At 43.8% G+C, this 17636-nt stretch overlaps 1 protein-coding gene across 4 annotated transcripts in view; it reads right to left on the bottom strand.

Annotated features, from left to right (window-relative positions):
- The window catches only part of SLC24A2 (solute carrier family 24 member 2), a 287097-nt gene that overhangs the window by 49727 nt on the left and 219734 nt on the right, over window positions 1-17636 (bottom strand). For 2 of the 4 annotated variants that reach the window (XM_055428161.2, XM_088837683.1), the window contains exon 4: window positions 16785-16835. The exons of the other annotated variants lie outside the window; for them this stretch is intronic. In XM_055428161.2, the coding sequence (XP_055284136.2) occupies window positions 16785-16835 (51 nt within the window). The remainder of the gene's footprint in view (window positions 1-16784; window positions 16836-17636) is intronic. 4 annotated transcript variants of the gene reach the window in all.

The following is a 17636-nucleotide window of genomic DNA, read 5'->3' as shown; positions in this document are numbered from 1 at the left end:
TGGCTGCCACAGAGCATTTTGAGCCCCAGCAACACGGAAGAGACAGGACCAAAGAGATTTATAGATGTAAAGGGAGCGGCCACACACACCTCAGCAAACAGACCTTGGTTTGGGAGAAGAAAAGGAAAAATGAAACAGGAGGGAAAACTCAGGGTGTTTGAAATTATTTTTTGTGTTTTCAGTTCTGCCTTTCCTGTCTCTCTCTTTGAAGTTTATGGCTTGGCTGGCAGCTTAAAAAGCAACGGGGCACCTGAACTTTCCTCCTGTTTATCCTTTTTTTTTTCTGGAATCAGAGATTCAGGTCAGGCAGCCAGGCCATCGTGACTCTGAGAAGCACTATGCAAGCGATGTGGCAAAGAGCAAACGCTGACCCTTGGGGTCATTGTGGGTTCCTCTCTTTCTCTCCTACCTCACAAGCTATCAGTCAGCAAATCTGGGGTCTCTACTTTCAGTGTATTTCAGAACCTGACCACTTCTTGCTCCCCACCACCCTGGGCCAAGCAACAATCCTCTGGCCTCCCGGCCAGTCTCTCTTCCACCATGTCTTCCCTGTCCCCCGGGCTGGTCTTATCCCTGGGTCATTAGCAGTCAGATCTCACCCCTCACTCCTCTGTGCAAAATCCTGCAGGTGATCCTTAGGGAAAAATGAAAACCAAAGTCTTGCCAATGACCTGGAAGATTCTGTCCAGTGAAGCTCACCTCGACCCTCCTGCCTTGTCCCCTCCCCCTCTCCTAGCTTACTCTGCACCAGCCACCCTGGCCTTCTTCTTACTGTTCTGGAAAACACTGTGCTCTCTCCACCTCAGGGCCATGGCCTTTGCTGGTCCCTCTGCCTGGAATGTTCTTCTCCCAGAGATCCATGGGCTCCACTCTCTCAACTCCTTCAAGTACCGATTTGTCATTCACTGTTGTTCAGCCGCTCGGTTGTGTCCGACTCTTTGTGACCCCATGGACTGCAGCACGCCAGGCTTCCCTGTCCCCCACCATCGAGTACTCACGCTTGTTTATAAATGCCACCTTCTCATTGAAGGTGTGGCTTTTCTCTCTGGCCCTTGCCACCCCCAGCTTATTTTCTCTAAAGCATTTTCCACTACCTCATTCACTGTATCACTATTGCTATTGATCATCTGCTGCTTCCCATTAGCAGTCAAGTTCCGTGAGGGTAGGAGTTTTCATTCGTTTTATTCACTGCCGTGTATACCCAGCGCCCAGTGGGGCTCAATCGATCCTTGCGTTTGAGGTTTCCAGGCAAGCTGATGAAGTTCTCACAAGCTTCCTGTTGGCTAACGGGCCAAAGTAAATGCTTGCAGGTCCACTCAAGCCCAGCACCCCAGTAGGGCTAAGGGTCCATACATAGAGCCCCAGGAGCTGTCTGAAGTAAAGAGGAGAAAATAGGGTGAACCAAGTGTTCATGCTCCAGAAGTGAAATGCAGAGGGGTGCTCAGTTGCCCCCCTTCTGTACTTCCTCCCCACCCCCGCAACAGGTCCCCGAGGACCTGCAAGGAAGAGGAGGAAGATGGAAGAGGAGGCCCAGTGAGCAAGCAGAGAGTAGAGGAGGGCAAGCTGAGCTCTGGTCCCTCCTGTATGAAGATACTCCTCATTCGTCAAGGCCTAACTGAAGGCATCACCCACTCAGTGGACATGAGTTTGAGCAAACTACGCGAGACAGTGAAGGACAGGGAAGCCTGGCATGCTGCAGTCCACAGGGCCACAAAGAGTTAGACACGACTGAGCGACTAAACTGAACTGAACTGAACCGAAGGCCAGACCCGAAGTCTCTCTACTGACACCCACGCCCTCCTTCCCAAGTGGAAATCTACCCATGGCTCTCAGGCATTTTGTACTCATCACTGCCCTTATTTCAGTTTGCTGCCAGCCGCTCTGCTCTCCGCAGCAGAGGGCAGGCTTCTCGGGGGCAGGGACCTTCTCTCGCCATTTGTGTATTTCTGCATGCCTCCACAAGCGTCTTAGAGTCGTGCTTGGCACATCTCATGGACTCACTGAATTATAGCGAAGCTCTTCCTATATTAGCTCCCCTGGGAAGTCAGCTTTTCTTCCAAGTCAGTACAGGTCACAACCAATCTTCCACTCTGCAAATATTAACCAAGCCTGTGCTATGAATCAGGCAATATTTGATAAGAAGATCCAGCTGGGGCCCTTGTAGGGTTCACAGCCTGGAGCCAGAGAGACAAGAAACAAGGACTTAAGATTCATGCTGTAATGGTGGGGGCCTTCTCCAGAAGGCATGGAAACTCAGAGAATAAAGTTTGGAGATACCAGACACTACCTAGCAGCTTGGACGAGTAAGGTCCACCTGCATTCCACAAACTGTCCTTCTGGGGAAGCTTATTCATCTAATAGCATCTGGCTTGATTTTTATTCTTAAAAGCAAAATTTAAAAATGAAAGTCTTGTCCAGCATAAGAACATAGAGTTTACTTATTCTAAATCTACTTTTGAGATACAACCCTCAAGTTATTCTAATTTTTGCGAAGCATCATGTAAAACCAATTATAAGGTTCCATTGACATGAATGGAAATCAAACTAGTATTGTAATAAAGTAATTTATAAAGCATCTTTAGTAAATATTTTGTGAATGGAACACATAATAAAGATGATTAACATAATTTAACTGTAGTATATTTACAGGCATAATCATAGGACTAGTTTCTGTAATTAATAAGAATATTTACGTAATTTACATAATCTCAGCCGTGGCCAAACTCATCATATAATGAAATGAAACAGCCTGATTTCCTTATTAAGGCTTTTGAAAATAATTTTCTGTAAGAATAATCTTTGGAGTCACAAGTAAGGCTCAGATCTGTCCAGGTGTGAATTGGTTCTGTCATCTCTCCTAATGGGGTCACCTTATCACTGGAAATAGGGTGCCTTCTTAAATACTTTGGAAAATTTGCAATGTATTTCAGAAGTTGGTATCTTAAAGAATGAGATTCTGTCCTTTATCCCAATTTCTTGCCTTTTCAGGGACTTTGCCTAATCCATCATCTTTAATCCTTCCCTTTCTCCTCAGCCTATAATCATGCTTAAGTCTTTCAACGTGGCAGCCTTTCTCTCGACTCCAGATATCCTACGGGCACTACTCTCGCTTGCTTTCTCTTTATCGCCAAACCTCTGGAAAGGTCAGTCTGTGCGGTGCCCCTGCGTCCTCAGGGCTCCTTGGGTCACTTCTTAGCTCTGCATCTGCCATTCGTCAGCATTTCACCGCTGAACCTATCCGCGGCCGCTTTTCACCTCTGCTTGCCTGGCTCTCTTAGTGGCATCTGGCATTCCTCATTCCCTTCCTTGAGATCACCTTCGATGTTCAAGGACCCCCGGATGTGCCCCATATGTGCCACCACTCCCCAGGGTCCCCTCCTCACTCCCTCTTCCTCACATTCTCCCAAGGGGCCCAGTGGACCGCCGCCCGACTACCGATGATCCCCACAATCGGAACTCTGGTCCAGGTCCTCTCAGCCAATGGACTTCTGAGTATCTTCTCTGGGAAGGCCCTCTCATGGTTAAACTCAATGTGCCCCAAACTTCCTTATATCATCTTCCTTCCTAGGAATCTGCTCTTCTGCTTGTATTTTCTATTGGTGATTTCCTCACTCCCCAGGTTTTTCAGTCATCTTAGAGGTCCTCCTCTCCCTCATATCCAATGAACTGCCAAGTCCTTTTGAGTCTACCTTTGAACACTTTAGATCTAACTTTTCCTGCCTGGATGTTGGTTACCGCCTCTTAATTGGTCTCCCAGCTTTTAATCGCACTGCCTGCATCCTTCTAATTTACCCTTTGCATCACTTGGAATGTGTGCTCAGTTGCATCCAACTCTTTGGCATCCTATGGACTGTAGCCTGCAAGGCTCCTTTGTCCATGGGATTTTTCAGGTAAGAACACTGGAGTGGGTTGGCATTTCCGCCTTCAGGGGATCTTCCCAACTCAGGGATCAAACCTGTGGCTCTTGTGTCTCCTGCATTGGCAGAAAGATTCTTTAACACTGTGCCACCTGCGAAGCCCTATGGCTTGGAATGCTCTCTGTTGGCTTCTAAAGGCTGTTTTAGGCATTTCATCTTTCAGGACGCTTTTCTCGAGTCCCTTTCCTGGGCTGGCAAAGTACCTAGGTACCTTTCTCTATCATAACACTCTGATATCTATGCCATCGTGGCAGTTCTCATAGAACCTCAGAGGTGTTTTATTCACTCTCTCTCCAAATAACCTGTGGGCCCCTCAAGACAGGGACCCTTCTTTTCATCTGTCCCCCAAGTACTTACATCGTAGACTGGTCCTCAGTGTTTCTGAACATGATAACATTAACACAAACAACAAAGGGAATCTTACAGCATGTGTGCATGCATGCATGCTTGCATGTGTGTGTGCTTGTGTGAGGTGCTTGGAGTTCTTGCTGTATGCAAATCTATTTGAAATTTACATTCTTTTGGTGAGTAGAAAAAGGAGGATCCAGAAGCACACTGCAGGAAACTCACCAGACTCTCTTCTTGGTTAATGTTGAGATTAAATCTCCAAAGTCTAATTGTGTTTACAGTTAATGACTATCTATTTTGAGACTCTCTCTGCCTTTTTTTTTTTTAAAGATAATCTAATCAAGTTCAGGCAAAATTGGGATTTTACAAATAAAAAAACTCACAGCAGGTGACAGCAAAATACGATGTTTCAGGCAAGGAGTCAGTTTACTGACCTTAGCTGGGGCTGACATGGCTTGAGAGCTACTGTTCTTCATCATTTTGGGTCAACTGTTTAACTATTTTAGGAGCTTAATTTTCTGAACAGTTCTCTCCTGGATACACAGATACAAATGGCTCCCACAAACATTCGCAAAGAGTTTGTGTGATCTGTTTTGGAGTTCTGAGCCAGGCAGGGGCTGCCAGATAGAAGGTTTGAATGTCTCCCCCCTGTTCCTATCCCTTCACCCTGTGGATATCTAAGAGATAAATGGGTAATGAATTGCTTTACCAAGGTAGGCTTCAGATCCAAGATTTGCCAGCATCCAGCCCTACTACCCCGGAGAAGGCAATGGCAAGCCACTCCAGTACTCTTGCCTAGAAAATCCCATGGATGGAGGAGCCTGGTAGGCTGTAGTCCATGGGGTCGCTAGGGGTTGGACACGGCTGAGCGACTTCACTTTCACTTTTCACTTTCACACATTGGAGAAGGAAATGGCAACCCACTCCAGTGTTCTTGCCTGGAGAATCCCAGGGACGGGGGAGCCTGGTGGGCTGCCATCTATGGGGTCACACAGAGTCGGACACGACTGAAGTGACTTAGCAGCAGCAGCCCTACTACCAGCTAAGGGGTAGAAAAGAGGTCTTTGGAGTCAAAGCTCATATATTGGGTATGTCTCTCTGCCAATGGTCTGTGACACTGATGTATTCCTTTGGGCAGTTTAGATTTGTTCACAGCAGTTGGCAAATGGTAGGTGCTCAACAAATATGTGTTGAAACGTTACTCTGACTTGTATTGATATATAAAAATCTGGCTAACATTTATTCTGTAGTCACCAGTGTCTCACATAAACACATCCTCTCCCATTACCTGGATCTCATGTGTCGGCAAATGGTCAGTTAACTTGTGTTCTTCTATTTTTTTTTTTTGAATCCTCAACTTTACATTGTAAATTGGTGCCTGTCAATCTCATTTGAAACATGGGTTTGTAATAGAAGTGGTGGGACCTGCTGTGGGTTCTTAATTAAATGGGACCGAAGGTTTAGTGGCCCATGACTAAGACGGGATGATTCAGTTCATTTCAGGTTTAATCAGAAGAGAAACTTACCATGCTTGACTGAACATGCCAACTTCCTGGCATAACAGACTTCCACTTCATTTTTTTTTTAAAGAGAAAGCTTCACGGAGGTGGGAAATTATATGATTAATTTATAATAACAGTATTCAAGTTTGACTGATGAAGGCGACTTAGCATTTTTCAGCTCTGGGGATGTCAGAAATAGAAAAAAAAAATCCATGATTCACTTCTGCTGCCACTTAACACTTTATACATATGTGATGCGGCAAAACCTGCCTTTACTTGCCAGGTCCAATCTTTCTGCTTTTACTGCTGATGGTTTAGATCATGGAAATAAGATGCAATGGAATTTGAAGAGCTGGATGTATTCTAATGAGAAGACTTCCTTGGTTCTGGTTTTCAGGAAGACCATGAATTCATCACTCAATGATTTGATCTTTCCTACAGATCTGATGCCAGTTTCTCGTTGGTTAGTTTGGTTACGCACAGGCACTAGGCTGTGTCTTCCTAAGATCCAGCCCCAGGGACTAGACTTTTAAGAATACATCTCTAAAAAAGTACTGTGGTTAATAATCGGTGAGTTAAATCTGTTCGTCTCTTGGAGAGGCCCAGCCTTAACAGAGAGCATCTGTTCAAGTGCCCAGAAAAATCATCCGGTTATGGAAAGTTGGACCGAATGACTTAAACCATAAACCTGGAATGAATGAAACATAACATGGTGCTGGAAATGGTGTCGGTGCATAATAGAGGTGCCCTCACAGGTAACTGGGAGGGAGAAAGGTAACCTACAGTGACCTCGGAGTTTCTACAGGGATATCAATGATCTTGAGGCAAGAAGGATACATGCTGGGGTGGAAATTGGATATTCTGTGTGGGAGGAATAGCCTTGTCACTTCATTTGAAAACGACAAACACTTCCATCAGAACTCCACCCTGGATTTCACTCAACTTTAGTAAAAAGTTGGATTTCTCAAACAAGTAAATCAGAAGCTAGTTACCTTGCAAAAACTCATCTGCTCTGTAATGAAGTCAGCTTGAATCTTGTTCAAAGGACTTATTTCAATTTGTTGTTTAAGGCTCCTGCTTTCACTATGAGTGGGAGTGCAAACTGACGCAATGCCTTTGGAGGGCAATTTGGCACTGCCTTTCAAGGTTTAAAATGTGTATGTCCTTTGATCTGTCATTTTTATTTCCAGAAATTTATTTTATATGTTTGTTTATACTTCAAAGGGCTTCCCAGGTGGCACAGTGGTAAAGAATCCACCTGCCAACGCAGGAGACACAAGAGACCCAGGTTTGATGCCTGGGTCAGGACAAGCCCCTGGAGTAGGAAATGGCAACCCACTCCAGTACTCTTGCCTTAAAAATTCCATGGATAGAGGAGCCGGGTGCTCTACCGTCCATGGGGTTGCAAAGAGTCAGACGTGACTGAGTGAACAGCACAGACGTTTTTATCTTCAACTTTATATAGAGTTTATTATGTGGGCAAAGAAGATGCTCACGTAGCATTTTAGTAACTAAATGAATAAAAATGGAAATATCCTAAATTTTCATTGACAGGGGATGGATTGAACCCACCAGAGAAGAAGAGGCAGGCAGTGGAATACTATGCACCTGATAAAAAGGAATGGGGAAAGGAAAACAGTGCTAATATGGAAATATCTTAGATATATTAATAAACAAAAGCTACATATAGAACAGTGTATAGAAGAAAAGAGAATACGTTAAAAAACTGATAAAAATGGTTAACTCTAAGGAATGAATGGAATCTGGGGTAAGAGGGGGACTCATTTTACTGTCTTTCCTTATGTAATGTTTGCTTTTTACCTCTGCATGCATGTAATGATTTTATAATAAAAAGAATGGTTAAAATGAATTAACAATTTAAAATTTCTACTGTGGTAAAAGTTTGGGTTTACAACTAAAAGAGAATATAGGTTTCATGGAGACAGCTGTTCTTTTAAGGGTCTCTTCCACAGGAACTAATGGACTATTTGTTGTATTTAACCACACTAACAGTTTGGCTGTGAACTGGATCAAATAATATGCAAGTGTTTTGGTTCAGATGTTATGGTCTAGGGACCTACCTATCACAATCTTGGTGGCAGCGAAACCAAAATGCAAGATCAAGTTTTCTGAAGGTTCATCTTAAAGACAGATCTTAAAGGCAGACTTGCAAACTATATCTGACATCACACTTCATAAAGGCCACCAGGCCAGAGTCTTGACCAGGGCATTGTCCATTATCTGAACTTCTTTCTGAAGGAACGTCCTTGGCTTCTCCAGATAAGGGGAACTCCTGTCTGAGGCAGGCCATTCCATCTTTGGCCATGTCTGTAGGAAGGGTCCTCCTGTGCTGGACTGAACTCTCTGTCCCTGAATTGAGGAGGCTGATCACCTTCCTCAACTTTCCCCACTCCCAGCTGGACTCATGGGGTTCCCCAGAGCTCCTCTCTCCTGGAAAGACAGACCTTACTGCAAACTGCCCATGAGACCAGTCCAAAGAAAGAGGCTCTAGGAAGGCTTTAGAAACATGGTTAGGTTGTTGCCATCCCATGCTACATTCTTGCTCTTTACAGCAAAGCCTCCAGGTCACCCATCACCATCGAGACGCTTATCACCAAGCGGCTCTGAAAATCCCTGGTCTGACTCAATCTCTCAGTCCTGCCATCAGTAAATTTCATACATTCTTAACTTCTGTGAACGTTGTCTTTTTGTTCCTACTGAGTGTGGCTGTTTCTTGATGGTCCTTTTTCTCCTCTGGCCCTTGAAAGTGACACTATTTCTCTCCAAGTGCTCTTTACCCTATTCCACCCTCCCTTCCTCATTACTTATACATCAATTCTCTGTCCTTCTTTGAAGCCCAGGCCGATAAACTCTACCACTTTTACCTCAGCTGACTTCCTAGTCATGCTTCCCTCATTCCCGAAGATACTGGAACACAGTTCACTATTTTCATCTCCACCATTACTCGTGTTACCACCCATGGTGACTTTACATGGCCCTAACCTACTCTCCTCCAGCTGCCCTTTCTCACCTTGTCCATCCACTCCTGCAGTTAAAGCTTATCACTGGCAGTAACAGTACCACGTCCAAACTCCTGACTTGAAGCATCTCACATTCTGCCCGTAACTCTCATCTTTACATGACAACAATTCTTTGATCTCATCTGTCAGTTCATTAATGCCATCACCTTTTCATGGCCCTCCTTTAGAACAAGCTCTTCACTTGGCTTCTGGGGTGCCATTCTCTCCCCGTCCTCTGCCTACCCCAGTCTCCTTTGCTGTGCATCCTCCCCTCCTCCCAGACCCTACACTTTAGAGTTCCCAGGGCTCAGTCCTTGGCCTCCTCTTTTCTATTGATTAGCTAGGTATCCTTATTTAGTTCTATAGCTTTCAATGACTTATATTCTATGACTTTCAAATTTACATCTGTAACCTTGGCTTTTCTCCTAAGCTCCAGACTCCAAATCCACTTTATCTATATCTTCAATTATTGTTCAGTAATTCAGTCACATCTGACTTTTTGTGACTGCGCCACGCAGGCTTCCAAGTCCTTCACCATCTCCCAGAGTTTGCTCAAACTCATGTCCATTGAGTCCATGATGTCATCCAACCGTCTCATCCTCTGTCACCCCCTTCTCCTTCTGCCCTCGATCTTTTCCAGAATCAGGGTCTTTGCCAATGAGTCAGTTATTCGCATCAGGAGGTCAAAGTACGGGAGCTTCAGCATCATCCTTCCAATAAGTTTTCAGGTTGATTTCCTTTAGGATTGGCTGGTTTGACCTCCTTGCAGTCCAAAGGACTCTCAAGAGTCTTCTCCAGCGCCACAGTTTGAAAGCATTGATTCTTTTGGCATTTGGCCTTCTTTATGGTCCAATGTCCACATCCCTACATGACTACTGGAAAAACCATAGCTTTGACTAGACAGACCTTTGACTATATTAGCATGAGTTCTCAATGTCACTCCAAAGCTTGCTCTGATCTCAGTCCTCCCCATCAACACACAGTTTTATGAAAGCAGTATTTCTCTGTAATGGAGAGATTGCAAGTTGCCTATTAATATCTTCCTTTTTCATTTCCTAGTGACACACTATCTAAATTACTGGGGACAGCAAATCACCCAGCTTGACACACTACATTTCCAAGCTTCCTTGAACTAGGTGTAGGCAGGTAATGGAGTTTTGCACAGATTTTACTGGGAAGGTCTAAAAGGAAGCCTCCTTAAAACAAAGACAAAATAGCTGGGGAAAATAATTTTGGGACTAGGAAATGGTAACCCAGTCCAGTATTCTTGCCTGGAAAATCCCATGGACAGTGCAGTGGAGCCTGGCAGGCTACAATCCATGGGGTCTCAAAGAGTCGGACACAACTGAGCACGCACAAGACTTCTTGAAACACAGATGTGATGGTGGAGCTGTGGTGGCAGCCATCTTGGACGTGAGGTGCCCTTGAAGTTGAAAGTCATATATTAAGATGGTGGAGCAGAAGGATGAAGGAGTTTGGGTCTTGGATTATTGTGAAGCTTCCATATCAGCCATGTACAGCTTGCCTCTGGACCTCTTTTACTTGTGAGAGATACACTTCTATCTGGCTTAAGTCCCTGTTAATTTGGATTTTCCGCTAGAGTTGAACCTATCCTGCTTAATATATCAGAGTATATAACACAGTCTCATCAGTTCAAAGCCAGGATTAAAATGTAATGTGAAGGCCACAGATAGCACCAAGTACCCATTTTAGGATTACATTTTCAGAGGATACCTTTTGGGCAATGGAAAATACCAATGTACAGTATTACAAAATTCAATTTCTTAAAAGAACTGGAATCTGTGCTAAAGTATTAGTTGCTCAGTCGTGTTTGACTCTTTGTGACCCCATGGACTGCAGCCCACCAGGCTTCTCCATCTACAGAATTCTCCATGCAAGAATACTGGAGTGGTTTGCCATTCCCTTCTCCAGAGGATCTTCCCAATCTAGGGATTGAACCAAGGTCTCCTGGGCAGATTCTTTACATTCTGAGCCATCAGGGAATATTTCACTGAAGTACGAATGTAAAATAATGGGCTAGACTATGTAACCTTAGGGTGCTTCTGTTTCCTTGAAATTTTCAAAACTCAGCCACACGACTAACTAAGGAACCCATGATTCATATAAGACATTATTAGTTTCTTAGCTTGGTAAAGGGGTTATTAGTTGCCATGAAACTAGCCTGAATTTCAATAAGGAAAAGATCATTATTATTCTTACCCTTGATATTAAAACAAACTTGTCTTTATTTTCCTTTATACAAATGAACAAAGATTGACTTTTTAAATAGTGGAGAAATTATTTTTCTAGAAATGGCTTCTGTTAAATGGCAATGAGCTTAGCACAATACATTGCATATTTGCAAAGTATCCTTAGTTATAAGTTCTGCTTACCTACTTATATACATGTCTTTATGAATGTTTATCTTCAAAGAGCAAAAATGAGTAGTTGTGTATACTGCCATTGGGGGAAAAGGCATCTCTTCTTTGAATTCCTCTGTTCCATCACACAAGCTTTCTTTTGAACTAACTTTTTGCATTTTCATTTAAAGTAACTTTAGTAAGGAAGCCAAGTTCAATTTACTGAGGATTTTCCAGAGTGATAATGGTATGAATTTGGGCTATCTGTAAACTATGGGTTATTGATTTATTTTTTAAACTTTTAGCAGCAGCAGCAGCATAGCTGATTTATAACGTTGTGTAAGTTTCAGGTATATAACAAAATGATTCAGTTATACATATATGTGAATATATATATGTATATATGTATTCTTTTTCAGATTCTTTTCCACTATAGGTTATTATAAGATACTGAATACAGTTCCCTATGCTGTAGAATATGTTTATCTGTTAAACTATGGGTGATTTACCTTAAGTAAAAACTGGAGATTGCTCTTCCAAGAATATTAAGTATCATCCCATGAGGAGATAAAGGAATGGCTGCCCACGTAGGGGGAACTGAGGTCACTAAAAGACTATCCCTGGAGCCACTTGCTTGAATCTCTGGAAACCTCTTGTTCTAGATCAAGTCTAGGAACGTGATTCATTCAGAGCAGGTGCTCAGCTATTATCAAGTGAACACATTAGTATCACGTGGTTGGTAGGGTAGGAGAGCCATCACTTTGGCGAGCAGGAATGAGGGGGTGGAGACATGGCCTCTTTTGAGAATCCTGTCCTCATTTCTACTGGGCTCCCTGGCACCTTGGGTTTGCCCACCATGCTATTCATCTTGCTGCCTGTGTCCCCCACTGGAATGTGAATTCTTTAGGAGTAGAGCTATCTTTAATCTCCATGAGCCCTGTACTCAGTCTAATGCCTGGTCCAAAATGAGTGTTGCTGAATGAATACGTTAGAGAATGAATTCTGTTGTTTAGCTGCTTAGTCGTGTCCGACTCTTTGTGACCATAGGGACTATAGCCTGCCAGGCTCCTCTGTCCATGGAATTCTCCAGGCAAGAAACAGGAATGGGTTGCCACTTCCTTCTCCAGGGAGGGAATGAATGAGTGAGTGGATAAAATTCTGATTGGTTCAGGGTAGGAGAGGAAGTTGAGTGTGGCCCAGGCAGCTGTTCTGATTGAGGTTCTTGGCACCTGAGACAAGGGAGGGAGGAACTAGGCTCTGAGGGGAGGCGCAAACTTTACAAAAAATGTTACAATTTTTTCCAGTGTCTGAGAGTAAGCAGCTTTAAAAAAATATTTAAAAACATTAAATTTAATATTTAAAATTTAAATAGTTGTAGCACGCAGGATCTTTGGTTGCAGCATACAAACTCTTAGCTGTAGCATGTGGGATCCTTGACTAGGATCAAACCCTGGCCTTCTGCACAGGAGCGAGGAGCATTAGCCACTGGGCCACCAGGGAAGCCCCAGATCATTTTACTAAAATAAAATTTTAAAGGCACAGTATTCAAGTACAGAGGCCCTGTTTCAGTCAATAGCTTACTGTCATTCCTTAGTCTGTAGTTCAACTTTTCCCATGATCTGGGCTCCATCAAGCCTTTCTTCCTACTCCTACACTGCAGCCAGCCTGCACTGTCCAGTTCCTTATACCACCTCGCCAAGCAACCGCAGTGGAGCTGAGAAGGCGGTGAGTGGTCCTGAGTTCAGGTTCCCCATCGCAACTTACTACCTCTGAGTCCCAGAGCCAATCACTTTGCTTCTCTGAATCTTAGTTTCCACATCTAATGGAATACTTGTTTGGGCTTTGGTTTTCTCATCATCAGTAAAATCTACCTTGTGATAACTACAAGGATTAAATTTATACATACATACATACATACACACACACACATATATATATATATATAAAACACTCAGAGCATTGTACCTGGCAGGTGGGGGGCACTCAGTAAGGTTTGTTGTGGCCCCTTCTTTCATCCCTCAGACTGGTGGGCCTGGTGGGAACCAGTCCTCCTACCCCAATGTAACCCATATTTACTGATCTTTCAGGGCCCAGGTCAAAGACCACCTTCATAAAATCCTCTCCTTCCCCATCCCCCACCATTGAAAGCAATCTTTCCTCTTCCTATAGCCTGTTATCTTTTTTCTGAATATCTATGGGACTTACCACTCTCTTCCTGGTGGCTCAGTGATTATTAAAACTCACTGTTTTATTTCTCCCCCATCTGTAAGTTCCATGGGAGCAAACTGTTCACCTTTTAATCTTGTACTTCAACGAAGCACCTAGCAGAATAACTTGCATATAGCAGGTGCTTAAAATAATGGACTGAATACGTGCAAGACAATTCTCTATACTTAGTAGATGATCACGTAATTTTTCTTAGGGTGGGGGTGGCATATGTAATTCATCTTTCCACTTAATCCACTTTAGGGAAAAAAAGCAGGCCTCATTTCAAGTAGCTGACTTCACACAACATCCAGAGAAGTCTCCAGAAACAGCTACAAATAATGACTGGTCACATGGGCAATTATAATAAAGCCCTGTCAAGGGTTAGTCACATTTCTAAAATTGTGAACGGAAATGCTCAAATGGAGAGGGCTATTTCTTGAAGGCTATACTCGTCCCCTATTGTCCATAACATCTTCATCTTTATCCTTCTTCCTTAAGTTGTGTAACATGCAGATGCTATAAATCACAGTTATTATTTTCAGTGAGAGGAGGAATTTAAAAGTCATGCATCGCTGTTGCCAGGTCTGAGGTTACTGAACTGGCCTTGAATCTTTTAGATGGAATCCCAGAATTAGGTTTAAGCCAGGACTGGCTTGTCGTAGAGGCAGCTGCCAAAAGGGTGTAATCTGAGGTGACTGGATGGAGACCTACCCTGCCCCCACCCGCTGCTCCAGTCATCCTTTCTATGAGTGCCTGAGAGGGACTGCTATGTGTTTGGAAAACTTGTGAGTCTTTCAAAGGTTACTATTCTAGATAAAGGATAATGCCTTAACCAGCATCTCTAAGAGTCCCACAAGAGCCTCCACGGAAGAATGGTTTCTTCCATTCCAAATGGTTTCTTCCAGACCAAAAAAGTCTGGGCAATACAGCAAACTCTATCCCTCTGCGTGCATGCTAACTTGCTTCAGTCGTGTCTGACTCTTTCTGACCTTATGGACTGTAGCCTGCCAGGCTCTTCTGTCCATGGAGTTCTCCAGGCAAGAATACTGGAATGGGTTGCCATTTCCTCCTCCAGGGGATCTTCCTGACTCAGGGATTGAACCTATGACTCCTGCGTTGCAGGCGGATCCTTTACCACTGAGCCACCAGGAAGCCTCCGATCCTCTATGCGATTTATTATTATATGCTGCAGTGCACAGGTCACATGGAAGGCTCTGACAAGTCACATGGTAAAGAAATCTATTTAGCTTAATTCAGAAGCTCTCCCACTTACTTAATAACAAAATCAAGCTTGCTTTCTTTTTTCCCCCGGATGGCTGCAAAATCCCTAATGACATGATCTGATAGTAATATTTCATAGAATGTACTTTAAAAATGCTCCCTTAGCTACTATTAGCTATCACTGTAACTGGGATGAATTTTCAGCTAAGAATGGGACACAAAGGGGAATGCATGAAGGGATGGGCAGTCCAGGGTAGGATAAGGAATCTTAAAGGTGATCCATGAAGGTCCCCAAACACAATTTTACAGTTTTGCTAAGGGTCGGTCATGCTTCTCATGCTAGACATTATTTTGACTCTGTTTGCCTGCCTAGAAAGCCCAGCTGTTCGATATCAGTTGGTATCATCAGATCAGAAGCAGCACTTTTGCATCTTCATGTGATGTTGAATTTTCTGGTGCAGGGAAGAAGAGAAAGGGAACGCTGCAATGGCAATTTGCTCCCAAAAATGTGGAAAGAGGAAGGAAAGGAAGGGCAAGGGAGAAACAGGTCAAGAGAAGCAACAAGAAGCCAGAAGCAGCTCTGGTAACAAGAAACTAAGGGCGGAAGGCAGAGGACAGGATGGAGGGATGAGAGAGATTGAGGGGTTGTGACCACTCAGTAGAAGGTAGCAAACCCACTGGCCACTCAAGCCTTGAAGTTTAGACCGAGGGCTGTGAGATGCCTGGAAAAGCAATTAAATTATAAAGTCACTGAGCCCCAAAGTTTTGGCTTCTCAAGCCAATCACCAAGAAAAATCAAAGTGGTGTGAAGACATGGACTGAAAATAATAGCTGGGACAGGAGCATCCCTTTAAGGCAGGGACTGCTCTTTCTGTCCCCATGGTGGTAGGATACGATGCTTGTAGGTAGCTTTCTGCCTTTAGGGCTGTCATTGCCCAAGGATCTGCACTTCCCCCACGTTGCTGGGAGGGCCTTGGGTTACAATAGAGCCCAGTCTGAGATTCTAACTGTGGCCCGCTGCTTTAGAAAACACCATCATGGTTCACTGACAGCACAGAGATAAAAGTAAAGAAGGACCCCAGAGCTTTGCAGAAGCCAGAGTGGGGAGGGGCTGACAAGGGCCTTCCTCTTACCGAGGGCTGTCTGATAGTCTGCCTCCTGCATGCAAAGCAACCAGGAGATCTTTGGCAAACTAAGGCAAATCAGAAATACTAGAAGCTGAAAACAAGATATGCAACACTTTGGGGAGTTTCTCTCAAGTCGAAGGACAAAATGAACTGATTCCCCTTCCTAGGGTACTTTTGGCTTTCTTGTCAGTATCGGTGAAAAAAGCATGTGAAAACTCCAAATGTTTTCCTAACTTGCAAATATCATTTATTAGTCAAAAAGTGGAGGTATGTGTGGTACTAGGGCAAGAAGACAACTCCTTTTACCAGAACGCAAAATTTTCAAGTTGCTGTTCCACGGTGCACTTATTTCAGAAAAGTCATTCTGACTGGGGTAAGACTGTGCTCTGGGACAGTGTCTGGAATTGTTGATACACTGAAAAGTAAATCTCTGCCAGACTTCATTTACTCAGGGGAAATGCGCAAAATGATATGCCCAATCTCACACGGTGTGAACTCCAATATATACAGCTCCACTGGCTGGAATGATGACCCTGGCCTCTCTCAGATGAGTCAGCATGGGCTGTGGGAGAAAAGGACAGGAGCCTACAGTCCTCTGCATCAGAAACAGGTCTCCATTTTGAAGCTATGGATTCCTTTAGATTGTTCATTCCTTTGCACAATCAGAATATCACCAGAAGATACATATCTCTCCCCACCCCCAAATTAGGGGCATATTAAAAGGAAGTGTTGGTCCGATGTATTTTTCCATGTTGTAAGCATGTGGAGGAACTAACGGTGACCCAGTGGGTGTGGGCTTGTGTTCACACTGCTGACACCATTTCACCGAGTGTGTTACACGACTGAGGTGGTTTGGATTGTTTGAATGGAATAACATGATCACCCATGGTATCACATGTCTCCAATTCCAAATCAACACAATGGAAGAAACTAGACGAAAAGGCAGAAAGAATAATAAATCACACAATGTCACTGAAGTCATGCAAAGAGGGGGAAAATAAAGACTGAAAAAATGGGCAAGCCACAGACACCAGAAATAAAAAAAAAAAGCCAATGCATACAATTCTAAAATCATTCTTACCTTCTTCAGTCATTGTGTCATAATATTTTAGTTTTCCATATGATCCAAGTTCTACAACATCACAGTAAAAGACACAAAGATAAGGAACGAGCTGTAATGCAAGAACTTTGTTTTTTACACATTCTTAATTAATCAGATTCAGAGTTATACCGTCAAATTCCGCAATCGAAACTATATAGAGATGTGCAAACATGGGCCATGTGGCAGACGGCTTTCACGGCCCATTTTCAGAAATCACTTAAAATATATTATTCCACTGGGGGTAGGATGTGCCCTGCATTACAGAACAGGACACAGTTACTTTAACATCTGATGAAACAGAACACTTGGCGAAGATATCTTCACGGCAGGTCCAGCCTGGCCCTGTCATTTTTAGAGATGATATGCCAAGAGGAAGGGCTGGACCAGAGACCCTTTCGAGGTTTGTAGAGAGCCACTGGGGTGTGTAGATGCCGGCATTCCTTGCCAGGAAACAGCAGTCCCAGGAGTTCATTTCACAGCTTTTCTCCAACATAACTACTTCCTAGAGGTTAATAAGGAAGGAAGGCTACCTGGGAAAAACCCCAAATGAAAAACCATGTTCTAAACTTCCCTTTCATTTCTAATCTCATATTACAGGCAAAAAGGACTGAATACCATGGGTGCAACATGCTTGGAAGGGCTGGGAAAGGTGCAAAAGACTTCGGGAGGAAGTGGGAGGCTTGCTCCCAGGGAAGAGCAGGTGGCCCAGAGCAGCCACAATTCCATGCTCAGGGCATCACCTGCTACTGTGTAGCCTGCAGGGGCCAGGAGGCAACCTCCTGGATGCAGCTCAGGAAAGGACTCGGCTGTGATGGAAACTGCTGGCGGAAA

This window comes from Moschus berezovskii, chromosome 7, assembly GCF_049115385.1.
Source record: "Moschus berezovskii isolate FMDL1 chromosome 7, NW_MosBer_1.0, whole genome shotgun sequence".
Classification (NCBI taxonomy): domain Eukaryota; kingdom Metazoa; phylum Chordata; class Mammalia; order Artiodactyla; family Moschidae; genus Moschus; species Moschus berezovskii.
The sequence above is the reverse complement of the archived record's forward strand: the minus strand, read 5'-3'. Positions and strand labels throughout refer to the sequence as shown.